Genomic DNA, 27,651 nt, shown 5'->3' with positions numbered 1-27,651 from the left:
AAAAACATGATACTAATTACAGCCATTTGTGCAAACTGTTTTCCATTAATGTTTAATTGCTTACCATGCGGTATAATAACAATTACGCATTGCATGAACTACGCGTGAGAGCAGCTGAGTTTTATTTGCCTTCCTGTGGGCCGATCTTCCTCATGTCTTGAGGAAGCCTGGTTTGGTAGCCTGGTTGTCTATGGGCTAATACAGTGGCTTTACTTAAAACTTAAAAAAAAAGTATAGGTACAACACTCCGTCTGGATAATTCTCTCCTCTAAGAGGCGATTACCTCATGCTCACTAAAAGGTCAATATATTGTCTAGTTTTGGGGCTTGGCCAAAAAAGAGAATGTGAGTTTTATTAGCACTTTATATCTGTTTTCCCTTTTTAATTTAGGAAACCTATAAAGTGTCCCTCACCGAAGCAACCTGATCCTGGCACACCTCTAAAACAGAACTTGTATAATCGTTCCCAGCCAATGTTGATAACTCACCCTAAGTCTATGCTTCAAAGGAGAGAATAAAATACAGAAACAATTCCTCAGGATCCAGGTAATAGAGACAGTGGATGAAAAGGCTCTCTAGCTGTTCCCCCTAAAGAACAGCTTGGAAGTAAAGGACACCAGCTCATGAATTCAAGGAGGCTATTCTGCAAAGGTACCTCCAACCATCTTCCAAACTCTTCCTGATGGCCTACCATGTGCCCAGCTCTGGCCCAGGTGCTACGATGGCAGAGAGGGGAGTGGGTTAACACAAAATACACGAGTTACGAAATCTTAGCGAGATGATGACTTGGTTGGGTGAGGGGCCACAGATGAATTAAATGGGCCTAGATAAAAGAAGAGAGAGCAGGAGAGCCAAGGAGGACGGTACAGATATGTCAGTAAAGCAATCTTACTTCTGCAAGTCTTCTGATTGGAGCTGAGGATGTACCCTTGTTTGCACCTGCAGACGTATGAGCCAGGGGTATTGATGCAGAAGTGGGCACAGTTATGCTCCAGGATGCTGCACATGTGGACCGCTGAAAGGGAAGAGACAGCAAGTTAAGGCAATGATGATGCCTTCTCTAACTTCATCCACTTGGAAACATTTATTCAGGAGCTGCTCTGGGAAAGACAGAGCAGGATCCAAAGAGAAACAAGCTGCAGTCCCTACCCTCAAGAGGGTTTACAGCCTCTAATTGGACAAGACAGTTCTAAATAAATGCCATCAGCAATATATAGATAAAGAGCCATGGAGGGTCAAAGGGCAATGATGTTAGGCTGAGCCACACAAAATTGCTGATATCCAACTAAAAATAGGTCAAAATGACCTACAAAAACAGAAATTTCACAGTTCAATTAATAATCCCCAACTGGTAGGCAGAAAGTTTGTTGATACCGGAAGGGGCTTTGGTAAACGTGTGTATTTTCAGTAAGCAGCAGCGGGGTTGGAGGAAAAGCTATTAGTTAAATAAGGATGTGGTTAAGAACCAACAGTTTCTCAGGATCATAAGTCCCAAGAGTAACGTAATTTTTTTGATATGCAAAAGTGTTATGCAAAAAAATTTGGAGTAAAAAATGCATTCATATGTTCCATATTTCCATAATCTTCACGCCTCATTTTAAAATATTTCTGCATTTAGTTTCTGAAGTACCTCAGCTTTCAGACACATTGATTCTTGCATAAGTCTATCTGGAGCTTATAAAAATTCTTGTTTCTTACATCTTAATTTATGACTTTACTCAATATAACGCAACTTGAACATATTTAAAATTAATAAGCATCAGTATAAATAGAGTACAAGTTATACAAGTGTTTTCATAAGCAAAAAAGATGTCCACATGTAGAGATATGTTTTCACAAAACTAAAATAAAAGAGGCTTTCAAAAGCTAAAAACAATCCCATTAAATCCAGTGCCTAGGAAGACTCAGCAACTGATGAAATCAATGGTATATTTTAAGTATAGATCTCTTTACTTCTAAGTAAGAAATATGGTGGGCAATAAATGAACTGGAGGAGTAAAACTTTATTTCATAACAATACAATTTAGAATGATTGTTCTGAGTTTATTATAGTCTGTGTTTTAGCTCCTGTTAAGATACAAATAACGTTAGGAAAGTTCATAGATTAAATCCAGTCAGTCATTTTTACTTTGGTGTGAAATAAACATCTGTTTTTCCGACCATGGGCAATTTTCTTAAACTCTTTGTATGAAATGGGGATAAAATAGCACCTACCTCAGAAGTGCCTTGTCAGGGTTAAAATAATTAAGATGGTAAAGTGCTTAGAATAGTGCCCAGCGGAATCCTCAATATGCATTAACTACATGTAGCAAAGGAGAAGCATGGTGGTCTTTTATTTTATACACATGGGTTCATCTTCTATATATTGATCTTCACCTTGGTTTTACAGTCAACATTAATCACAGATTCTATCTATATTGATATATATACTATCTTTCATGGAATCTAAGATGTACTCCAATTTGTGAAACGTTAAAAGGTGAAGATACAAATAGTTGATCCTTATCATTTGCAGACTCCGCATTTGTGAATTCACCTACTTGCTAAAATTTATTTGTAACCCTAAAATCAATACTCATAGTGCTTTCATAGTCATTTGTGGACATGCTCAGAGGAATGAAAAATTTGAGTTGCCTGATGTGCACACTCCCAGCTGAGGCTGAACAAGGAGCTGCTCTGCCTTCTTTCAGCTCGCAGACTGTAAACAAGCGTCCTTTCCAAGGTCTATTTAGTGCCATGTTTTTTGCATTTTTCTGCTTTTTGTTGGTGATTTTGCTGTTTAAAATGGCCCCAAGCATACTGCTAAAGTGTTAGTGTTTGCTGAAGTGGAGTACTAGTGAAATGTGTCTAGTGCTCCTAGTGTAAGAAGGCTGTGACGTACTTATGGAGAATATGAGTGTTAGATAATTTAGTTCAGCCGCGAGAATAGCATTGTTGGCTGTGAGTCCAATGTTAACGAATCAACAATATATATTAAATAAAGTATCTTTAAACAGAAACACACATACAACAAGATTATGTATTGATCAGTTGACAATAACGTTGTGACCAGAGCCTTGCAGGAACCTAACTCTGTATTTTCCTTAGGAGCATTGGTTCAGTATTTGCTAATTCAGTGTTCAGAATAACTTTATAGAAGATAATTACTGAGAATAATGAGAATCAATGGTATATCTTAGATTTGATCAAATACATTAGATCTAGTTTATTCCTTTCAATTTCTTTATTCATTGGTCGTATGACTAGTCCTCATTTTATTTAGCCATTTCCCCATCAGTCGACATTTGAGCAGTTCCCCAATTTTTTTTTTTTTTTTTTTTTTTGAGGAAGATTAGCTCTGAGCTAACATCTACTGCTAATCCTCCTCTTTTTGATGAGGAAGGCTGGCCCTGAGCTAACATCCTTGCCCATCTTCTTCTGCTTTATATGTAGGACGCCTGCCACAGCACGGCTTGCCAAGTGGTGCTATGTCCGCACCGGGATCTGAACCGGCGAACCGCGGGCCGCCCAAGCAGAACGTGCGCACTTAACTGCTGCGCTGCCAGGCTGGCCCCAGTTCTCAAATTTTTGCTTTCACAATGCTGTGATGAATATTCTCAAACACATCTCCTTGAGCACATGTGCAATTGTTCCTCGAGGACCAGGTCCTAGTTTAAACAGATGTGGCCTAACTGCCTTGCAAGTTGGCTCACACCAGCAATGCATGAGAGTAACGACTCTCACGCCTCAAAACTTCAGCACTCAGGATTATCAAACATTAAGTTTTTGACAGTCTTATGAGGAAAAAAATCATTACCCTGTTTTGAACTTGCATTTGCTTTGCACCGTGGAAGGCTCTGTTCTTTTCCTGAACTGCTATAGTCAAATTACACACGGGCACGGGGGCGTTCCTGAGTAACTCTCGCGTGTCACTATTTTCCTCTGTGATGAAGGACGTCTAAAGTCTAGGCAACCAGCTGCACAGCAGTTATCCACTGGTGCGAGGCCCACGTGATGAGCCCGGTGCTGGTCCTCTCACTGGGACTGTGGCAGATAACATACGGAGTCAGGAGGTGTGAGGCAGAGAAATATCTGCTGGGCAGCAGACAGCACAGCAGTAAAGAGGATGGCTTCTGGAAATAGTCTAAAGCTCAGCTTCACCAATTATTATGACCTTGTATGAATTACTTAATTTCTCTAACTCTACTTTCTTCACCTGTCAAACGGGAGAATTAAAAGAACTACTGCAGGGGGCCGACCCCGTGGCCAGGTGGTTAAGTTGGTGCGCTCCGCTTTGGTGGCCCAGGGTTTTGCCGGTTTGGATCCTGGGCGCAGACATGGCACCACTCATTAGGTCATGCTGAGGCGGCATCCCACATGCCACAACTAGAAGGACCCACAACTAAAATATACAACTATGTACCAGGGGTATTTGGGGAGAAAAAGCAGAAAAAAGATCGGCAACAGTTGTTAGCTCAGGTGCCAATCTTTAGAAAAAAAAAAAAAACTATTGCATTGGGCTTGGAGTGACAGGTCATTACTAAGGCTTGTTTTGCCATGTACCATAAAAGAAACTGGAATCAGGAGACGAGACAGTAACTTGGTGTAATGGAAAGAGCCCTGGATTCGAAGCCAGAAGACTTGTGTTTCAGCTCCCCTCTACCTCAAACAAGTGATGGAAGGTCAAGGAAGTTGGGGAGCTCTTTTTGGCTTATTTCTTTATCTGTAGAATAAAGGCATGAATGGTGTCTAAGGACCTCAGTATAGACACATTATTTTGCCTGTGTAGTATCCGTTTTTTCTAGAAACTGCCCTTCCTTCTCACTCCAAATGCGTGGTAACTGTGGGAGCTACTTGATGGTATGAGGTAGCCCCACTCCTGATGCCATTGATTGGTACAGGTTTGACAATAAGAGTCCTTTCTTGGCATTTAGGAACTAGAACTGAGAAAAATGGGTCTTAAACCAAAGGCAAGTACATCTGGAGGGCTGACAGGGTGCCAGTGTTCTGCCCAAGGACCAGAGAGGAAGGGGAAGCAGAGAGAGGAGATGGAGAGAAAGCAGGACTGCCATTCATTACTCCTCTCCTTATTTCTTTGAGTCATATAACACAATCCACCCTTAAAAGGTAATTAAAGTTGAATTTCTATTACTTTCAAGCAAAAGAATCCCAAACATTTTTACTAAGATAGAGTAAAAATTTTCTCTGTAAAACGTTATGGATGAGTGATCGGTCTTTCTAAGAGTATCTGGGCCCCAGTGCCTTGCTGTCCCCGTGGGACAGGCCTCTGTGGTGTGATTGAAGGGGAGATGATAGTCCTGCCTCCTCCACTGGCCTGCCAGTGGACTCATTTCTCAGGCCTTCTGGGTTGAAACTGGGTCAAGGCTTTGCATTCTGGGGAAGGAATCACTAACTAGCAGACTAAGCCATTGGCAGGACTGGATTTTTTAACTAAGAAGTATGAATGTTTATTCATGACTGCCTGAATGACTAAAAGAAGGATCAAAAGAGTGGTGGGACTGATTGGGGTCTTGAAAAGAACAGTTACTGGGTATGTAAAGTCAATGGCTATTGACATTAATCTGGCCTCCCACTTAACAACAGGGCCTCAAAGGGGTGCAATAGGTGCAGACTTTGCCCAGGCTGGTTGCTAAAAGGTGTGTCTTAGGAATACTATTAGGGCCTGAAATTATTCCTGGCCTCGGTGGCGTGGGGCTATTAGAGTAGAAACAGCCAGCCTCAGGGCTTCAAATATCAAGCTAGGCTGATAAAGCAGGTACCAAGAGGTTAATTAAAAGCAGCCCTGCCCAGGTTACAATGAGTCATCAGAAGGCTCAGGATAGACAGGCATTTTTCAGCCCCTAAATTCAGTGGCCTCTCTCACTGGGTGGCAAAAATGGCAAACCCCAGGATGTGTAGGTTTTGGTCATCTTGTAGACAGGGCCTCAATTCACAGGACACCTGGCCTCCAAGTTTCTCTGGTGGTCTCAGGGGTGGCCTAAGAATGCAACCGCAGGAGTCCCCCCTCGCTGTGGTTGGTGTGGGAATTCACTGCCCATGGGTATAAAGCCATGGCTGTGCCCAAGTTCACCTCCACACAGCCAGGGGGAGCCAGAGCCAGGACTCCCACTCAAGGGCAGTCTGGTTCCGGAGCCTAATCTCTTTCTGATGGCATGATAAAGTTTCCTGCCCTCATCACCCAAGGAGACGGCCTGTCTCCTCCAATCTGCAGCTCCAGCAGCACTTTTCAGCCCAGCCCTCACACAGGAGCCTCAGCCCTTCTTCCCTCTGGAGTCACGTCCCTACTTGCACCATGACCTCCACTTCCCCGCCTAGCCCTTCGTCAGCATTTTGCAAACTGTGGGTCATGTCTCCTTAGCAGGTCACAAAATTATCAAAGAATCTGGAATCGTTTTTTGGTTTGGGTTTTTTTTTTTTAATGAAATAGAAAAAACTATTGAAAATACCACTCCTTTCCTGGCTTACTGCAATTGCCCTTCCTACACATCTCTAACCAGTAAACGCCTACTCATCTTCCAAGTCTGTGTAGCACATAGCAGTTAAGATGCAAGTTCTGAGCCAGAATGCCAGGGTTCGCATCTCAACTCTACCACTCAGCACTGTCTCACCTTGGACACATTATTGAACCTCTAGGTCTCAATTTCCTCTTCTGTAAAATGGGAATTATAACAGCACCTACTTCATAGGTTAGTTGTGTGAATAAAATGAGTCAACACATGCTAATAGCTCAAAACAGCAAATGTATATATCACTATCAATAAATGTCAGTGATTATTATTATCTCCTCTTTAAATTTCTCCTGAAGCCCTTAGGCAGACCCAGGCATTCTTTGATCAGAGGTCCCCCAGTGCTAGGTGACTTTCCAAGGCCTCTGAAGTATACACTTTCTATAGCCAACATCCCATTTCTCTGTGATGAGAGCATCTTTCTACCAGCCTGGAACCCTCAGGCCTTGGCATGTGGAGGGTAAGAGCTGTGGAGCCAGAGAGGCTGCAGTCTGAATCTCCAACTCTGTGACTTGAAGTTGCTTATCCTTCGTAAGCCTCACTTTCCACTTCTGTAAAACGGGGATAACAGTCATACTGCCTCATTGGGTTTTTATAAGCATTAAATGAAATCATGTGTGGAAAGTACTTTGCCCAGGACAAAATTAGCTGTTATTATCAGAGTGTAGCTCAATAAACGTTTAAGGAACAAACGAGACTTCCAAAACCTCAGCGATGTCATCTGCGACTTGGAAGACGCTCATCATTGTTGTCTGATAAATGAAGTACAGATCACAACAGGACATCTGCCTAGCCTGCTGGTCCTCCATGTATTTGACTAATCATACACAGCACTGTGCACACTGAATAGGGCTCTACAGTTTATAACGCCTGTTCATACATTCATACATCTCCCCTTTGCAGGTAAAACCCCCATTTTACAGATCTGCTCAGCAGCACACAGCTGGCAGGTAGGGTCGCTGAGACCCCAGTCTGCTACTCCCCACTGTACAAAGGCCCCCTGTCAAACTCTGAGGTTAATGTCAACCTCAACGCTGGTTTCCTGAGCAGGGCCTGACTGTGGAGGTCGCCACCAGAAAATGGTTTACCTTAAAGGAGGAATTTATAACTCCCGACGTGCGGAGGCATGAAATGAGCAAGAGCTTTGGCAGCAGAACCCACTATCTCCTGGCTGTTTGTCCTGGGGGATTCACTCAGCAAGTTTACTAACCTGTAAAGAGGGAGGATAGTACTGCCTTGCCTCCCCAGATTTTAGTGAGGACCACATGCGAAAACATAAGAGAAAGTGCTTTGTAAATGTTAGTTATTGCGATCTTTACGGCACAGCTGATAAAGAGGCCCTGGGGACTCCTCAACCTTTCAAGACGGTTGGGTTGAGGAGGCTGCTCAGCAGAACCCTGTGAGGTGGTGAGAGAGGAGGTGGTCTCGTGGGAGGGCGTCAGGGGGTGGATTTGGTTCTCAGGCCACACTAACAAACGAAAGAATGGCATAATACCGAGGTTTTCTTAGAGCTTCCAGATTACAGCAAAGAGAAGAAAAATCCAAACTGCCTTTTAATTTTGCTGCCTGACCATAAAGCACAGAGAAGTTTCTTCTATGGACAAGTCCACATCCTCGGCCTCATCATATTACCTTTCCATTTGCTGATAAATCCAGAGTGCTTATAAAAGAACTCCTCCGTTAACATTTTCCAAGACAAATGAATAAACCCGTCAAAACTATTACGGAACCAATTTCTTTTTTAATATTTCCAGGCAAAGGGGAACAAAAATTCTGCAGAAGTCATTTAAAGTCATAAACCTTGAAAATGTTTGCAGTGCGTGTACTGGTTGAAGTTTTCCAGGTGACTGAGGCCATGGCATACCACAATAACACAGCCCTGTGTGGCGCCAGGGGAAATGGCACTTCTGAACATTTTCCAAGTGACATTGCAGAGAAAGTTTCTTTTTCCTTCATGGCATTGATTTTTTTAAGTAAATCTTTTGATTTTGGAGTCAAGAAACAATGGGATCTCCGCTTTGTGAGGTTAGTTCTCAGCAGGGGATTTTTTTAAAAAAGACACATCAAAAACACATGGTTCTTCCTCCCTGAGGCTTCAGTGGGGGGCACCTAGGCTTTGCCACCTACTGAGAATGGTTTCTCAGGGCCCCAGAGAGGCAGGTTCTTGCTCCTGGAGAACTGGAGATGAGTCCAGTCCTTAAGCTCATTCTTCACTCATACTCCATGGAAATACTAGTCATTTCAAAATAGATGTTTCCTTTTGTTTTTCCATCAAAGAAGCATGGCAGTTGGGGTGACAGGGACCAATGGGCAAGGCAGGACTGGACACTGTTTACCAGGTCAGGAGGCACATTTCCAGTTTCCAGGGACCAGAGTGGAGCCTGGGTTGGCACCCTCGGCCCCTTCCCTCCAGGAGGAGGAAAGGACGAGAAGACAGCAGCAGAAGCAAGAAACCGGGGAGAAAGCAAGTTGGCCTTCTGGAAAAAGCTGAGGCATTAGGCACATGTGTGTGGTGATGGATTTTAATTAGTCTTTGAGTGGTAAACATGATATAATCTACACAGGAATTGAAATCTAATGAGGTACACCTGAAATTTACATAATGTTATAAACCAATGTTACCGCCATAAAAAAAAAGTTGAGGCAGGAGCTTGGCTTGGAGGTAACTGGGAGGAGGCTGGGAAGGAAGGGAGAGGGAAGGCTTGTGGAGAGTAGGGTTAGAAAGCAAGAAAGGGAAGAAAACCCTTAAAGTAGAATGCAGCTTAAGGTCTTGGGGAGTCATTACCTTGAAGAAGGGATGGGGGGCACTTGCCATCTTAACAGTGGGAAGGCACCAGGACCACATCTTGGTCCTCCTTGTACACTGGGCCTCTTTGTCAGTTGAGAAAACACCTACTGCTAGCACCACAGTGGGGTCAAAACGCTTGGTACTCCACACCATCCAAGGAGAAATTATGTTCTTATTTTTGCCCTCCCATTCCCATCCCTACTCCAACTCATGAATTCTAACTTAGGGAAAGCCAGGGCAGTTCCATGTGCTGGAGAAAAATTCACCTATCTACTCTTACTCATTCTGCACTTTGGGTTTAAATGTCCCTTCCCCAGGGAAATCTCCCCCAGCACCCCGGCCTACGTCAGGTCCTGCTCTGAATTTTTCCTCCATTACACTGTTACAACTGCAGTTACTTACTTATTATGTAATTGTATGCTTACTATCTGTCTGCTTGGCCAGAGTGTAAGCCTCAAGAGAACACCATGTCTATCTTGGCCTTTACTGAACACCCCTTGCCAGTATAGTTCCTGGGATGAGATAGCACAGAATGAACACTGGAAGATGAATGAATGAATCCTAATGATTCCCCTAGTAGAGCCACAGAGGAGCAGGACTTACTGCACAACTTGTTCTGGAACACTGAGGTCAGTGACTCCATCTGGCTGAAGTTGGCCACTAGGAAGACATGGTCCTCGTGGGGCTCGCTCCCAATGGCCTTCAGTGTGTTGAAGTCCACCTGGCCCACGCCAATGGCAAAGATCAGGATGCCTGTGTCCCGTGCCTTTGCAGCCACCTCAGCCACTGAGTCCTGTGGCCTCCCATCTGTCACGATCATTATGACCCGTGGCACATTCTCCCTCAGGGGCCGGGCCCCTTCTGCTTCTGAGAATGCGATGTTCAGGGCATACTGGATGGCTAGCCCTGTCATGGTGCCTGTGGACAGGTGCCTCATCCTCTTGACAGCACGCTCCACTTCAGACTTCCTCTTGAAGGTCTTGAGTGAGAACTCGTTCTTGACGGTGCTGCCATATTGGAGTAGACCCACTCGGGTGACATCCGGGCCAATGTCCAAGAATTGCAAGATGTCCACAATGAACTCCTTGACCTTTGCATAATCGTGGGTGTTGACACTGCGGGAGCTGTCAATGATGAAGACCACGTCTGCCCGCTTATTCTCACAGGAGCTCTCTGGGGAAAGAGGAGAGGTCAAACACATTATAAGAATGTAAAGGACCCAGTGCAGGTTGACTGTTGTTGGAAATCCTAGGGCTGGGGATTACCTGTCAAACCTCCAATCTTCAGCAGTTTTTCTTCCCCACTCAGGAAAGTCATAAGGGTACATACGTGCATGACTGAGTGATCAGGAGTATTGGCTACAAACAGATACTATTTCTTATCACAAGATAAATGAACACTTCAGTTTCTAGAAAGTCATCAATGCAGTTTTTAGGTGGGCAAACACCTGATCAGGGTCAAAATGACTTTATTATTTACTGCATCCCACATAAGCTTAGCTGGATACTACAGAGAATATGGAAGAAGCTTAGGATAGGGACCAATGTCAAGGAGCTTACAGTCTACCTGGGGAGACTTAACTAATGGAACAAATGAAAGAATAACTAGTAAGAAAATGTGTGGTGCTGGCACTAGATGTTCAGAGGACAGAGACATTAGTGGGCTGGGGACAAGGAGATGGGACATGAGCTGGCTTTACAGATGCATAGTGTTTGGACTGAGAGAAGAAACAAATTGAGAGGGACGCATCAACAACAGCCCAAGCGGTGGACAACAGAATAAGTGATGAAGGAACTGCCAGGAGTTGCAGATAGAAATTAGGTTGAAGGGGTAGCTGGAAGCTGCTTATAAAAGGCCTTTAAATTCAGACTGAGAAATCTGTATGTGATGCCACAGGTGATGTGCACAATAAAACTAGCATCATATTATGTAACATCTCTCCTGTAGGGAAGTTATATAATAAAAAATCAACTGAGTGTGGCAGTGGTTTGCAAGGTGGATGATCCAGACCATTGTTGCACTAATACGTGAGAAGGGGACTCACTCTCAATCAGGGGGGCAATAGTGGAAATGGAGAAGGGACCCAGCCAAGAAACATTTCAACAGAGGACACTGTTAAATTGGAAAAAGGCAAATATTAAGTCTCTTTCTTACCACTACAACCACCATACTTATTCCTTAAGCACCCAAACAAGAAGGTTATAAGAGGTTTGAGTCCAAAGATGAAACCCATCCCTTCTACATCTGGGATGAGGATGACATTGGATGAGATGAGAGGCCTCCTGCCTCCAAGAGTGGAAGTTGGGTGTTCCTGTTGGACTCTCTCAGAGGTTCTGAGCTACTGCCTCCAGCCAGGGCAGGTCCCTCCTCCCCTCTCCTCTCTTCCCCTGTCCCTTTCACAGACTTTGCAGCTAAATCTGGATTTGACAGGAATTAGAAAGGGATCCCAAATGCTTGCCCTAAATCCCAATCATCACAGCTGCACAAAAGAGAGAGAAAGCCAAAAACGAAACAGTGAATCCAGTCATCAAAATGAGAAGTGGGAAAGGCCCATGAGGTCATCCCGTCCAGGCTGGCTTGCCAGGCCATGACTCGCCCCTGAGCGCCTGCACACACACCTCATCCACAGCAGCTTCACAAGTCTAACGATTTTAAGGGAGGAAGCACCCCCATATGCCAGTACCCTGGTGGGAAACCTACCTTCTGTGGCATTCACATCTAACACTGGGGGCTGTGTGAATTTAAGGTGAGTTTCTCAAACTAGAACCCACAGAAACCACCTTTGATGACCCAGGGATAAGATCAATATTAAACCTGACATTTGTAGGCTGTTTTAAAACCTTTTTTCCAGAGAGCTTTCATCACTATGGTCTCATTTGATTTTCAGAACAAGCTCTTGAGAAAAGAGCTAAGAGTATCATACCCATTGGAAAGATGAGAAAATGGAGGCCCTGAGAGTTGAAAATACTTTATAATTTAGAAAAAGAAAAATTATACAGAGACAACACTAGTACTCACCTCAGTGGGTGGTTGTGAGAATTTAAGGAAATGACGAGGGTAAAGAGCGTAACCTTGGGCCCAGCATGGGGGAAGCCCCAACATGTAGTAGCTGCATATACAGGCTCTCCTCCGCAGACATCAGCCCCTACTTCTCTCCTGGCTCAGCCCTCATTTTTGCCAGGCCCAGCCTGGGTAGGAGCAGGCTGCTATTTATGGCTGTGTAGTTTGTGCCGCAGTCAGGCACCTGCCCAAGGTGGCGAGTGGGCTGAAATCCAGCCGAGCCCTGAGCTCCAAGGGCTGCACCCACCCTGAGAGGCAGCCAGAGGGGGTGCCTTTTTCTAATTTTCATGAAGGTGCTCTGGTCTAGCATATGGCCCTTGGTTGGAGCAGTGGATGAGAGACTTGCAGGTCCCAGGAAAGAAGACAAGGGCAAGGACGCAGACTGGGCCCTCTTGAGGAGCCACACCTGCCTCACCCTTCATGTCTGAACTTGCGGCAGAGAGAATGTGGCCCACCTGCTGAAGAGAACAGGAACCAGGCTCAGACGCCGCCACGGAGGAGGATATTAATGAAGCCTCCTTGGAAGGGAGGAAGGGTGACAGTGGACTGACCCTCTGAGCACTCTCTTCCTCTGGAGGTCTTTGGAAGCTGGAACTGCGATTCTGATTGTGGGTCTTAGTCATGGCGTCAACATCCCACCAAGCATCGCAATCGATTTAAAGGGAAGCCTGGAAGTTCCATGGGGAATTAAGTGCTTAAACTGGATTAGTTCCCGTCAAAACAAATGAGTAGTTTTCACAACGCCTGGACATTTACAAAAATACCACAAAAAAAATGGACATTTACAAAAATACCATAAAAAAAACCCCAAAATGGGGGCTGGCCCCGTGGCCGAGTGGTTGGGTTCGCGCGCTCCGCTGCAGGCGGCCCAGTGTTTCGTTGGTTCGAGTCCTGGGCGCGGACATGGCACTGCTCATCAAGCCACACTGAGGCAGCATCCCACATACCACAACTAGAAGAATCCACAACGAAGAATATACAACTATGTACCGGGGGGTGTTGGGGAGAAAAAGGAAATAATAAAATCTTTAAAAAAAAAAAAAAAACAAACCCCAAAATGTTGTTGGAGCTTCCAAGGGAGCCATGATTGTGAATTGAAAATAACGAGTGCTGTCAGCCCAAGCGACAGAGTTTTCTTCAAGACGTCTCCTCAGGTCCCTTGAGAGCTCAGAATCAGAGTTTTGCAGCTTATCCTTGAAAGGGCCAGTGCCGTGGTTCTCAAACTTGAGGCGCCCCCGATTCCCTAGAGGACTTGTTAAAAACTAAGAGTGATGGGCCAGGCTCTGTTTCTGATTCTGGAGGTCTAGGATGCTGCCTGAAAATTTGCATTTCTAGCAAGTTCCTGGGTGAAGTCTCTGGTCCGGGGACCAGACTCTGGGAACCACTAGTTTAGGTACTGAGAGATCTCTGCAGAAAAGAAGTTCTGGCAAGTCTTGACCTCACTATCACTGTGAATTCCCAAAAGTGGGAAACTAATCTCACTCATCTTTGCAGCTGTGCAGTCGGGAATACAGAAAGTCTTCAGTCCACGTTCGTGGAATTAGATGGAATTCTGAGTAGTGGAGCAAGGCTGCAGGTGGAAGGATTGAGTCAGAGCAGTTGGGTCAAGGAGGTGGTTGAAACCGCTAAGTCAAAAGTTCTAGAGCAGGTCTGGGTCCTGCTATGAGAGACACAGATTCTAAAACCCAAATCTTCGCCATTTTATGAGGGCACATAGCCACTTTTGGTTCGTGGACTCATAGACTAATAAAATCTTAGAGCTGGAGGGATTAAATAGAGTCCAAGTCACTCACTTTACAGAAGAGGAAACTGAGGCTGAGAGGTGACTCTACCTCTGTGAGATCTCAGGGCTCATTAAGGTCAGACCTGGGAACATACTGGTGCCTTGGAAAATTCTCAATAGAGCTGGCATTGCAATATGAGTTTTGCAAACACATGGGGGCATTTTGAACTATTCTCCACATGGGAACTGCCAAGAGGTCTTTCCAGAAAATGGACTCTCTTCTAGGTGTGTTCCTCTTACACACTGATTCTGATAAATGGCATCCCTGTCTCCTTAGCCTGAGAGAAGAATACACACGATCTTCCTTCTAGTCCTTCACGACAGGACTTTCAACAGCAGTTGGAAAAGAGTTTGTGGGCACATCATAAAATGTCATCCCTCGAACCATAAAGTCATGGTCTGGACTTTGTCAACAGCACTTCCAGTACTGCCATCTTGACTCTAAAGCCCATGTATTGGGCAAACGCCTTGCAGAGAGGGCGAACCTGAGCCAGGACAATTTTCAGCAACATTCCCACCCCTGCAGGATTATAGTGTGCAACCTCAGAATGATTTCCTCCTCTCGGGGTTATAGACTTGTTGCTAATCAGCCTCCCTTGCTCCGGCTAAATTCAATCATGGCCGTGTAATTGTATGGTAAATATTTGGTGCCATCTGCCTGGGAAGGTCAGAGCATGTTTGGAGAAGGAAAGGATGTGAATCTCTACGATGAGGGTAAAATCATTTCATCTGGAGACTGAAAGGGGCTCTGAAACGCTCAGTAAAACAGCAGTAGAGTCCTGTGATCTCAGTGCAAGGCCAGCCTTGCCCACTTTCTGTCTGTGTGGTCTTAAGCCTCTCCTTAACCTCTTTGACCCTTAGTCTCTTCTTCTGTAAAATGGGGATAATAATACCTCTCAGGGCTATTGTGAGACTCAAAAGAGAATATAATAATAATAATTTATATCTACAATTTTTGAGCACCTAATAAGTACCAGGCCTTGTTCTGAGTATTTTACATGTGTTGGCTTATTTATTCTTCACATCCCCCTTGGGGAGTAGGTACTGTTACTATACCCATTTTACAGAGGAGGATAGTGAGTCAAGAAAGGTTGGACAACTAGCCCAGGGTCTCATACTTAGGGAGCAGAGGAGCCGGGATCTGAACCCATCTTGTCTGGCTCTGTAGCCCACGCTCTTGACCACCAAGCAATGCTCAGAGAGGATTTTGTCCTTTTAGACCTGCTGTTCCCCACATGCTCAAGACGCACCAGGACTGCACCGGCTCTCTGGATCAGTTTTTCCTTCCCTGGAATCAGGGCCTGAAAGCTGTGGCCCAATCTTGCCTGCCTCCTGCCAAGTGCTTCTCCCTTGCTAAATGCCTATTTGTATTTTTTTTTATTTAATAAAATGATGAAAACAGATGCTTGCCTCCCTGAATGGCAGCAGCCCAGTAAATCAGGCTGCTGGTTGTTCCCATTCTTGTTCCCTTGCCAAGCGCTTATTGAGAGCTCAGTAGGAGCAAGGCCGGTGGGAGACTGAAGGATGGGGCAGGTGTGACGGAGAGCCGAGGTCATCGATCTTTGAGAGACTGTGGGGAAAAAGAGGCATATGGTCTGGACAATGGGCCAATGCTCAGGGTGGGGTGAGGGAGAGAAATGGATTTCAGAAAATGTGACGCTTCATAACAATTCCCAGCAAAGTTCCCACAAGCAGATGGTTTATGGGCACTTGAAAAGAGAACTGTGAAAAATTGAATGATACAAGTGAAAAAATGTAACAGTTTCTAGGACAGTGCAAGAGGGAAAGGACTAGGGAAGTAGAGTATGATTTCTGGGTGGCATGAAGGCCGACTTGAGGGTGGGGATCATGGAATTGAAGGGAGGTCAGTCAACGCGGTTGTGTGTCTTGCTCCAGCTACACTCAGCTGCACAGGTACGTGAGGAAAGCAGGCAAAAGGTGGCTTTAACCACGGATATCATTTAGCCAAGTGAGAATGATGACTCAGAGAATGACAGAGTGACTGTAATGAGTTCCTATGGAATTAAACTGGGGGAGCCGGGAATAGAGGAAATGAGGGGGTGAAGGACAGAGAAACGGTCACAAGATTAAATCAAAGTCCAGCTAAGGGCAGAGATCGTTGAAGCTGGAATACTAGAAGCAGGGAGCAGGGAAAATAGGGGTTTAAATTGAGATTATGAAGGGACTGCAGTTACTGAAACCCCAGGGTCAGGAGTATGGGAAGAGGGGTACGTGGCTGAGATATGGTGGAGGACAAGAAAATTGGAGAAAAGGAAGTCAATGCTATTGAGGGATCATTCAGGTGGATACTGAAATCACCAAGACTTATGACAGGAGTAATGGTGGAGAAAGCGGGAGTGAGCCAAGAACTGAGACTGTTCTCGTAACTAGGAATAACCAGAGGGCTTTTAATTCCCTAAGAGTGACCAGAAACACTGTTAAACATGATTGAAACTTCATAAAGGGACAGAGACCAAAACCAGCTCACCAAGAGTTTCAAAGCTTCACTGGGGAGGAAAATGACAGCTGTTTTATGGTTACAGAGACAGAAAGAGAATCGTGATCATTATGAGCTAGCAGTTTAAGAAAGGGGAGGGGGCCGGCCCCGTGGCCGAGTGGTTAAGTTCGCGCGCTCCACCTTGGCGGCCCAGGGCTTCACCAGTTCAGATCCTGGGCACAGACATGGCACCGCTCATCAAGCTATGCTGAGGCGGCATCCCACATGCCACAACTAGAAGGACCCACAACTAAAAATATACAACTATGTACTGGTGGGCTTTGGGGAGAAAAAAGAAAAATAAAACCTTAAAAAAAAAAGGAGGGGGGGGAAGGGCATGCACAACTTATTTTTTTTATTCTTAGATGGGATAGATCAAGAGAATCAGGGGAAGTCTATAGTTTGGATCTCAGCAAGGCAAATGGTTGACTCTACTGAGGAAGAAATGCAGATTCCACATGTGTGGAACAGTTAGGTAGAGCCAGTCACTCAACAGATATTTAGTACCTATTGTGTATCAGGCTCTGTGAATACGGTGAAGGGAAGACTCCCAGTTGTGAAAGGTAGGCATACAGACAAACCGTAATAGCATACAATGAAATAGGCAGACTAAAAAGATAAATAGAGCGCTCAGAGAGAGAGAGAGAAGGAGGGAGGGAGGGAGGATGGCTATCTCTCGGCTAGTCTCTCTGACTCTCTCTCTGACTAGCACCCAGGTTCGAGGGCGGGCCTAGCATGCCTTTTTTTCCTCAACCTTGGTAAACATTACTATTCAATTCTGGCCTCTCTCACTCAGCCTGGACTCCGCCCCAGCATCCTTTCAACATGGCACTCCAAGAGCCTAAAGACAATAAAATGGAATCATTTTGCCAACCTGGTTTTAGAGCCTTGCGCTCTGCAACAAAGGCTGAAGTACTTAACTTTGCCATTTCTAAGAAACTGAATAAAGGTAAATTAGCTAATCATACTTATGATACATTGTCTGATTATTAGTGATAACTTATTACTTTTCAATGAGAAATAAGAAGGGTGGGCAGACAAGGCTGGCCATATCAATAGTCTGCGCACGAACTTCCAGACAAAGCCACGTTTATGACGGAGGGCTGCTGGTGGGCATGGAGTCAAAGCAAACGAAATGGAAAGATCGTAAGAAATAGTCTCTTCAAACTGTAAAAGTGGTATGTATCCTCCATTATAAGAATATAACACAGCACATCAGAAGTCAGGGAAATCGCATCCCATAAGCATTTGATTTATGTGAATTGAACTATGTGACTTTGTTAAAGAAAGACAGGCAGAGAGAAGACAGACTGAGAGAAGAGACTACCACGTAACACAGCACTGAGATCCTACCCACTGCCATGATGAGCCCAGGCCCACAGATGCCTGAGCCGTGGCCCCTGCAGCCACCTCATGTGGTTCTATCCCCATGTGCCTCCAGACTCTCAGAACTGACAGGTGACTTCATGGATATTTCAGAGGCAGATTGGATTATCAGATTTTTGCCCCCAGTGCAACTTAACCTGCAACTCTCCTGTATTTAGGGCAATTGATTGGGGCACCATGGTCCTGGGCCAGGGCGACTATCACTTCTTCCCTCTCCAATTCCCTTATTAGTCAGTCGCCGGCTGCTGCACTACCTCACAGCAGACATTTTACAATGCAGTGGGTGAGCTATGGCTTTCTTTGAATCTGTCATGCTCTACTCACATCTCCCTAAAGAACCACCAGGGAGTACCCTGAAAACTTGATCATATTGTATTAAGGAGACACCCTGGACTTCCTAATGGGATCTAAGACATATCTTGGACTCATTAACAAATCATTCCTGACTTGGTAACGTTTTCCAAACATTTTTCCAAATTCTGGGCGCACTTGTAGTTCTCCCTGCACAACTACATACGATGCTGGGAGGAATCGCCAATAAACCGAATAACAGAGTCAGGACCAGAAGGGATTTCTGAGGTCTGGAATAATAAGTCAAAACTAATAAGATGAAATCTAATTGGTATAAATGTGAAGCCCTGCATGTAAGGCTCAAAAAATCAACTGTATAAACCGCAGGAAAGGAGACAGCTGGATTGACAGCCGGTCACATGATAAAATCTGGAGCCAGGATCACAAATCACAAGCCTTGCACGTCGCCCCCAAGGCCCTGAGCCCCAGCACCTGTGAGATGCCCCCTAATAAATCCAGCCTCAGAATCAAAGTCCAACCACAGTATTCCTCTCAACACAGCACCCCAAGTTTCCGCCCCCTGGTGCCTGGCGGGGGCTTGGGGCATGAAACCCACTTGCCAACAGAACACTTTCTGATCCCTCCCATTAGGTGCCTCCTGACCTTAATGCCCTAATCATCTCACCAACGGCTTTCCCAGCCTTGGAGAACAGAGAGACTGCCCAAGAAATGCAGCTTATTCTTCCTCTCTTTGTAGCAGAACTTTCCCATAAATGAATATTTTGGTGAGTTTCATTGATCAGTCACAATAGCTGGATTTGGCAGCTGTTAAGTTCTCAATATAAATCAGCCTCAGGATGCTCTTTCATCAAAGCAATTTCTTCAAAAGCCATCATCCTAAGGGTCACTGACAGCAAGGTCACTGACATTCATGAGAGCATGAACTAACAAACTCTTTGGCCTCCTGGACCAGCCCACTATTCCTGCCCTATACCTTATACCTCAGCAACATCAAACCGTTTATAGTTCCCTACACACCATTCCCTCTTGGCTGCCTCCTCAGCTTAAGACTCAGCCCTGTGGTCAACTATTTTCGAACAGCGTTCCTCGATGGGCCCCATCCACTGGCCTCAACGGCCCTCCTCTGAGTCCCCTGGTCCCCCTCCATTTACATCTGTCTGAGCATATTCCTACCAGCATCTCATGCATGTAAGCTACCCAGCCACATGTCGTGTCTTCAGTGAGTCCCGAGTACGTAGCATAGCGCCAGGCACAGAGATGCTCCATCAGGGTGCTTGCTTCTCCCCTTCGATGTGCATTTGTGGGCGGGAGGGGTGGGAAGGCAGAGAAGAGGGAAGTTGCAGATACCCTTCCATGAGCTTGAGTGGGCTGGGAGAGCTGGTCAGTGGGGATACAATAAAGAACAGCCCACAGCAGGGATCCTCAATGTCTTGATGACAATGAGAAACGCGTGGGGGTACTTATTTAAATGCTGACTCCTAGGCGGCACCCTAGACTAGTGAATCAGAACCTCTGGGGCTGGGGCCCAGGAATCTGCACTTGTGATTGTTCCGGTGATTCTTGGACACAACAAATCTGAGAACTCTATCCCAAGGAGCATGTGAACCTGAGAGGCCATCTGCCACAGAGGCAGGAGTCCAGACAAGAAGACAGCGTCAGGGACCCCTTCCTGTGCCCCAGCACCCTCTTTCCTGACACCAGGAGCGACCTTATAAATATGGCAACCAAGCATCACACATACTGATTCTCTTGTGGGTTCTGATTCACATCGTGTTCCATTGTAGGATCACGTACTTGTCAGATATGCCCTGGCTTCAACTAGGTTCAGAAAATAAACAAGGTAGGGACATTATTACCCCCAACTTATAGATGAGGACGCTGAGGCTTAGAGAGGTTAAATAACAAGTCTACAGGCACAGGGTGAATGAGTGATGGTGATTTCAAACCCAAGCCAGCCTGATTATGGTACCTGCATTTTTAGCCCCTGTTTCCCAGTAGGTGACCTAGCATGAAGGGTTTCCTCTGGCAAAATGTCCCAGGGAGGAGCCTTACCCATTACCCTCCCAGTTACCAGTTAACACATTAATCCCCAGATAAAATCTGGGGACGACTGGTGGCGGAGACTGGAATGAGACCTAGAAGTTAAAGCCCAACTCCAGACACACTCCCTCAAGTGCACACATCCCCACTTCACCCTCTGCCCTGGGCCAGTGCCGCAGGAGGCACCATGCTGCCTTAGGCCCCAGAGATTCACCTGCTGCAGCTACCCCCGTCCAAAAGGGCCTTCTGCACCCCAGGGAGTGATGACAGTAAGCACAATTAATAACTTAATGTGCAGTGATGTCATCCCCCAAATACCGTATTTACAGGCCTTCAAGCCCCACCAAACCCTCTGAGGTCATGACTGGGCCTCACTCATCTTCATTTTACCAATGCCTGGCTCAAGGCTGGCACAGAGAAGGCAATGAGCTGAAGGCACCACAGGCAAAAGTCAATGCTGGAGAGCTACGGGGATGTTGCCATGTAGAACAGGCAGCCCCCCATCTCAGGGGGCTTACAGTCCAGGGGGTCAGTGAGACAAACATACAGCTGACTGTGGAAGGAGGCAGAGTACGATGAGTCATTATTCAGTAAGCATGGCATACGCTTAGCCAGACAGCCTAAGCCTCAATCACAAAGAACAGTCACTAGAGATCGTACTTCTCAATGAGGAGGCATGAAAGCAGAGATATAGAGCAAACACATTCTACCTCTCGGCCAACTACTGAGGATAAAAGCAACAATGTACAGCCACATGGAGGCAATTTCTGTGGTCCTCCCCCGCATGCATCCTGCTTTGAACGCCTGCTTGGAGAGGAGAGAGGGTGGGGGATGGCTAAGGGAAAGGGAAGTTGTGACTGGCCAGGCTCCCCTTTTTACCAGAGCCACTCCAGTTTTCCTCTCTCTGCTCTGTGTTTTTTATTATAGACCCACTTGTCCCACTGAGCTGTGTAAAAAGCAGTTGATACCATTCAAGGTGCCATGTACCATGTGCTTCTCTCAAGAACACATGAGATATGGTCTGAAAGTCAACCTTTGTTTCATTAAGTTCTTTCTGTCACCTACAAACAGGACCAAAGTTCACATGCAAACGTTGAAATGTCAGTATTGTCAGATTTGAACTGCATAGCCTTTAATGAGGTATTACCAAGAAGAGCATTTGCAGAGCGGAGTGATGGGGCTGCTGGGGGCACATTTTCAGGATGGATTCCATCTGCCTATGGAGATACACTGGGGCGGTTTTACGTAATGTCATGATGAGGTCATTTTTGTTTGTTTTTTAAAGAAGATTCTGGTGAATGAGCCTACATCTTTGGGTAGCAGTGGTGCTCCATAAACCAGATACATGGGCCCATGGCACCAAGGGGGATCCTGGGTTGACACCAGCTCAAATTTCAGTTGTCCCTGCTGACTGTCATAAATACCTTTAGGAGCACAGCTCTCTAAGGCCCTGAGAGAGTGTACCATTGAGCCAGCGAAATGGAAAAGAAAAAAAAGGAAGGAAAAACATGCCACATCACACCAGTCTCCTCTAGTAACTGTTACATGAGCTGAAAGAAAAGAGACATCATATGAGGTTCAACAACTGTGGTTTCCAGAACCTTGGACAATTTTCTTTTCAAGAGAGCCAAGGAGAAAGCTGCCCTAGTTTAGCCCTGGAGAAAAGAGTTTCCAATGAATTGAATTTCCTTGCAAGGTAAAGCAGTTAGCTAACGTTTCGCTAAAAATGCTCCTCACATCTCTCGGAGTTTGCCGTGCAAACAGGCTTTCTCTTAATTGATAAAGAGAAGTATAAAGAAGCCCTGAAACAGACACAGAATAAGCTTGGCATTCTCTATCAAAACCGTCCTCACCAACTTTCTTCCTTTCTCAAATTGGGAAATGACTCCTATCTTGCAATTGTAATCTCCACTCAGACACTCACAAGCACACACACCTCGCCCATCCCCCAATACGAGATAGTACAGAAAGTCCTGGGAAACAGGTGATTTCTTCTCTCTGTAAAGTGAAAAACAGCGTAAGCAGCTTTTAAAAAGCAAACTGGCATTTGACCCATTGGAGCGTTTTAACTTAATAAATTGAACAGTTGCCTCATCTGCTTTCTGAGAGTTCAGCAAATGGAAGTCAGGGGCAGGACAGAGCAGTCTGTGAAGAGCCACGTAGGGTCAGGCTGAGAGATGAGAGCCAGGAGGAAGAGGAGAAGGTCAGCCTCACCAGATGCAGTCTTATAGTCCTTTCCCTAGCAGGGGAGGGGTACAGGCACACGCGGAGGCAAGGGGCAGAAGGTTCCACAGCCCTTTACCAGCAAACGCAAAGTTTATCTTTGGAGATACTTCTCTCATTATTTCGGTTTGGTTGAGTTATGCAAGCGTTCTAGAACCCCCCTCTTTGTGCCCGGTGCTGGAGAAACATGAGAAGCAACTTCAGCCTGGGAGAAGCTTACAGCCTTGTAGAGAAGACAGATTCATAAAATTCATAAAAAGCCTGAAGGATAGCACCTATCCCAAGAGGGTGGTGGGGGAGATTCCTGGAGAAGATGATGGGTATTATACTATTTTATAACATTATTATATTATTGTAGGATGAGTAGGCATTGGCCAGACAAAGAGTTGGGGGGGTGCATTTTGGGGAAAGGGTCAGTATGAGCAAAGGCCTGGAGGCTGGAACAGAGAGAGGTGCACGTGTGCACAGGTAACTGCAGGTGGTGTGGTATGGCTGCATCTTAAAGGACAGGGTGGGGATGTCAGGGCTGTGTGGGGAGGGCTGCATATGCCTCCTGTTAAGAAGTGTGGACTTCATTATGGAGCCCATAGGGAGCCACTGAAGGGCTTTAAATGTGCCCATCCTCCTTTAGGGCACCTTCTAAGGGCTCCTGACTCAGGCCAGGCTTCACTCTCTCCATCCCTGGCCCAACCGAAAACCAGTCTCTCCACGCCTGCCCACCTTGCTTTCCCTCCATCTAAGTTCCCAGCCTGGTCTCAGGTATAAATTAATATCCCCTACGTATACACTAAAGAAGGCACCAGAGAGAGTTTTAAGACAACTCCTCTGTCTTTAGGAGTTGAGTTTCTGCCCCTTTGTTGTCTAACCCTGCAGCGAGCCTACCAGAAGGACTTTCAGCCAGTGGAGCAGATAGTTTAGGGCAGTGCTGAGCCTTCCCACTCACCCCTCTTAGGTCCATCTCTTCTACTTCTATTGCTCTCCCAAGTTATTCAAATTTCAAATGAAATAACTATTGATTGAATATCAGTTAGCACTAGCATGAACTCCCACCTCTTTCTATGAGTCTTCCAGTACTGCAGAAGCTAAAAGGACAAAAACCACATTTCTCAGACTCCCTTGCAGCCAGGGTTCTGGGTGAGAATTAGGCAACACCAATTACATACACCCACAAAGGAGGAAGCAAGGTGGAGGCTGCTTCGGCCTGCATGCAAGGTTCTAGAAAGACAGACTTGGTGTTCTAGTGTCTGCCACCCAGCTTCACAGATACAGTTTATGGAGGCAGCAGCAGCCTGATCCCAGCACTGGATTCTTGTGTGATGGCCCCAGATGCCCACTCTTTCAGCCTTTCCAACAATTATGTAAGCAATTACAACAATTATGTAATTCCCTATATAAAATTCCTTCTTCTTAAAATACCTAGAGAGCTTTGTTTCCTGCACTGGCCCTGGTGATCCTTTGACTCCTCAACATATCTGCTTTCTTGATGCCTCACTCACCCACAGGGGGTTCCTGCTGAGAACTCCAAATACATTGGGAAGAAAACACAACTGGGCATGCTCAGGCCTCTTCACAAAGCTCCCCTGAAGGCCTGTCCCTTCAAGCTTCGTGAAAGTGCAGCCAACTCTGCCCGCCCCGTGCCCCCCGCCGCTCGCCCCCGCCACTGAAACTACCCTGCCTGCCCCCCATCCCTCTCTCTACAGTGACTCCCTCAGGCACCTAGACTGTACTCTAATTCCTTTGGAAACTTGCTCTCTCTCTCCACTTTGAAAAGATGCTTCATTTCCTCCATTCTTACTTAACTTGGCTTAGGTTTCCACTCCCTAAAATACACTGAGACAGTATATTACACAAGAGGGATACGATTGAGCCAACAATTTGTTTCCTCATCACTCACAGCACTTGAGCGAACGCTCGGCTCCAGCTGCTGTAGTTGACTCCATTAAGCTCAACGCCCAAAGTTAGGGTTGCTATGGAAGCCAGAAAAAACACTTCAGGAATCTCTCACAGCCTTGGTGACTTTGGTTTCTAGGCTGTTCTACAAAAAGTCTTTCTTGCAGCTGATCATTAAGATGAAGATCAGTTAATAAGACAGCAAGTTTAATGAACTGAAACGGTATTTCTTTCAGATCTGATCATTGCAAAGCACTTAGGATATGCACATTTTAAAGCTGAAAAGGGACCTTGAAGAGTGCATTCAATTTCCCTGTTCTACAAATGGAGATGGAAGGTCATGCAGCTCGGCGGAGTGGCAGCCTCCCTCCACCCAGGCGCCACGTTCCCCCACGCCACACACATTCTCCATCCTGGGCAAGTTACTTGCTTTCTTTAACCTTCAGTTTCCTCTTCTGCAAGGTGGGGACAATGGTTGTACCTGCCTCATAGGGTTGTCGTGAGGATTAAATGAGTGAAGATGTATACAGTACCTAGAATAGTGTCTAGCAGAAATTAAAAGTCAAATAATCATCTATATTTGTTATTATTATCCCATCTGGTATTGTTTTGAGGGCTATATGGTAGCAACTTGGCACAGAAGAGAAAGCACTGGACTAGGAATCCAGAGACCCATGTTTTGGTCCCTACTCTGCCACCAGCTGGGTGACATTAGCTATAGACCCTTCTTTTTCGTTTGGCTATATCACTTTGATCTCTAGGGTTGGACTAAATGATGTCTCAGTTCCTTTCCAGCTCTAGTATGCTATGGTTCTAAATAAAATAAGTTACAGAGAGATATTGCTTGACCTTTACTAATGGTTATATCCACATCTATAATGAAAGCTAGTATTTATTGATCAATGGGTAGATATCAATAAAATTCTAAATGTTGTACATGTGCTAACTCATTACTTCTTACAACATATTGTTCTCATTTTACAGGCAGGAAAACTGAGGCTCAGAGGTTTTAGAGTAATTTGCCCAAGGTCATACAATTAGTAAGTGGTGGAGCCGGGATCTGGATCCAGGAATCTGAGTCTAGAACTCAAACTCTTCATGATTAATCTACAGGAAACAGCAAACTTACACTCAACTCTGTAAGCATGCAAGCTGCCTGACTTTACATTGCATTAACGTTCCCTAACTGTAACTGTAGGGTACTCTGCGGGCTGGATCCATAAATGCCCAGCACTGGTACTGTTCAAGGAGGCTTCAGGAAACTTGCCACAAAATAAAATAATTCTTAGTTCTTCATTACAATTCAGGGGTCATCACCTCCGCCAACAGCCCTCACCTCCTGCTGGCATTAGCCTCTTAACCAGCCTTTGCCCCTCTACAGGCAGTTCTCAATCCAGCAGCCAGAGCGATTCTTTAAAAACCAAGTGACATCATGCCATTGCCTCCAATGGCTCTTCTCTCTCTCAGAAGAGCCAAAGTTCTAACAACGACCCAAAGGCCCCCTTTGTTACTTCCCTGAGCCACACTGCACTGGTGTTGCTGTTCTAAGCACTGCAGGCATGCTGCTACCTGCTGTGCCCTCTGCCTGGAACCTTCCTCCCCTGGATCAGGGACTTGCTCCCTCACCGCCTTCAGGCGTGTGCGGAATGCTCCCCTTCCCAGCAAGGCCTTCCCCCTCACTCGGTTTAGAACTCCCTACCCTGCTCCAAGCACTGCTACCCCTCTTTCCGGTTTTATTTTTCTCCACAGTGCTTATCAACTTCTCTTATCTTACATATTTCACTTATTTATTTTTTACCTGTTTCTCCTATTATAATCTATGATCCACGAGATAGGAACTTTTGCCGTGTTCTCTGCAGTATTCCTAACACTCCACCAACAAGTGACTCAATAAATATTTGTTAGATGAATCAATGAAAGGATGGATGGAGAGGCGCATAGCTGGGATCATGTGACACAAGAGCACAGCTTCCGATTGTGATTTGAGATCTCTCACAACTCTCCTCTCACCTCTCAATTGTCAGTCCCGGAAAAAAGACTTAAAGAAACACGCCTAAATGCTTAGATTTTTTAAATTATACAGAAACAGGATTAAATCTACTCTTGATGAGAGAACTTCTAAAACTCTAATAGACAAAAAGGGGTAAAAATGAGCATGTATTACTTTCATAAACAGAAAATGTTAAAAAAAAAAACACCTTTTTTTGAGGAAGATTAGCCCTGAGCTAACATTTGCCACCAAGCCTCCTCTTTTTGCTGAGGAAGACTGGCCCTGAGCTAACATCCGTGCCCACCTTCCTCTACTTTATATGTGGGATGCCTGCCACAGCATGGCTTGATGAACAGTGCGTAGGTCCACACCCAGGATCCAAACCGGCGAACCCCAGGCTGCTAAAGCAGACTGTGGGAACTTAACCGCTGCGCCACTGGGCTGGCCCCTAGAAACGTTTCTTAAAGTGAGGGATGGATGTTTATTCTCTCAGTTCTTGGGGCAAAACCAGTACCAAAGGGCGGAAGTTGTAGGATAGATCTCAGCATGCTATAAGGAAGGATGGCATGTATGGATTTCAGTCTCTAATTTTCCTTGATTCCTAGAACAATTCATAGAGTGTTCATCATTCAAGTTTTCAATTGCATTAAATACATTTAAATTGCATTTAATACATTTCCATTTACCATACAAGCTTTAAATTGCTTTAAAAAAAAAAACTGTAATGAAGTTTAAGCCTTAGACGTTCTTTGTTTAGTTCTTTTAATGTGTGTCAACCACTTGAGTAATTATTTTTTCTTGTCCTCCCATCTCTCAACTTAATGATTACTGCCTTCTTTCCACTTTGCGTACTTTCAAGAAATGGCTTAATGCAGTTGAGTGGATGACGCTAGTGGTTCCCTACTTAAAATTCATTTCTTTCCCCAACCCCTTCCTGCTCCCTTGCTAAGATTCCAAGCAGCAAGGGGGGTGGCCATGAGCTCTGTGAGGGCAAGCCCCACCCACTACTAGGAACAACTTACTGGATGAAGCCAGTTATGGTTATCTCACTCCCCAGACTAGGTAGTTGAAGTGAGCATGCAATCCAGTTTTGCCAGTGGGGAGTAAAGGAAAGTCTACTGAAGTTTCCAGGAAAGATTTTGGTCTATGATAAAAGGAGTGAGCCAAGGAATGAAAA

At 45.4% G+C, this 27,651-nt stretch overlaps 1 protein-coding gene across 7 annotated transcripts in view; it reads right to left on the bottom strand.

Annotated features, from left to right (window-relative positions):
- Positions 1-27,651, bottom strand: part of MATN2 (matrilin 2) — a 141,109-nt gene that overhangs the window by 75,926 nt on the left and 37,532 nt on the right. For 4 of the 7 annotated variants that reach the window (XM_023648748.2, XM_023648746.2, XM_023648747.2 and 1 more), the window contains exons 3-4: positions 9,897-10,466; positions 892-1,014 (exon numbers count right to left, since the gene is read on the bottom strand). In XM_023648748.2, the coding sequence (XP_023504516.1) occupies positions 892-1,014; positions 9,897-10,466 (693 nt within the window). The remainder of the gene's footprint in view (positions 1-891; positions 1,015-9,896; positions 10,467-27,651) is intronic. The other 3 variants (XM_023648749.2, XM_070221596.1, XM_070221597.1) reach the window with 1 other exon arrangement.

The sequence above is a fragment of the Equus caballus genome, chromosome 9 (genome assembly GCF_041296265.1).
Source record: "Equus caballus isolate H_3958 breed thoroughbred chromosome 9, TB-T2T, whole genome shotgun sequence".
Lineage (NCBI taxonomy): Eukaryota > Metazoa > Chordata > Mammalia > Perissodactyla > Equidae > Equus > Equus caballus.
Note: the sequence above shows the minus strand (reverse complement) of the source record. Positions and strands in the feature narration are given on the sequence as shown.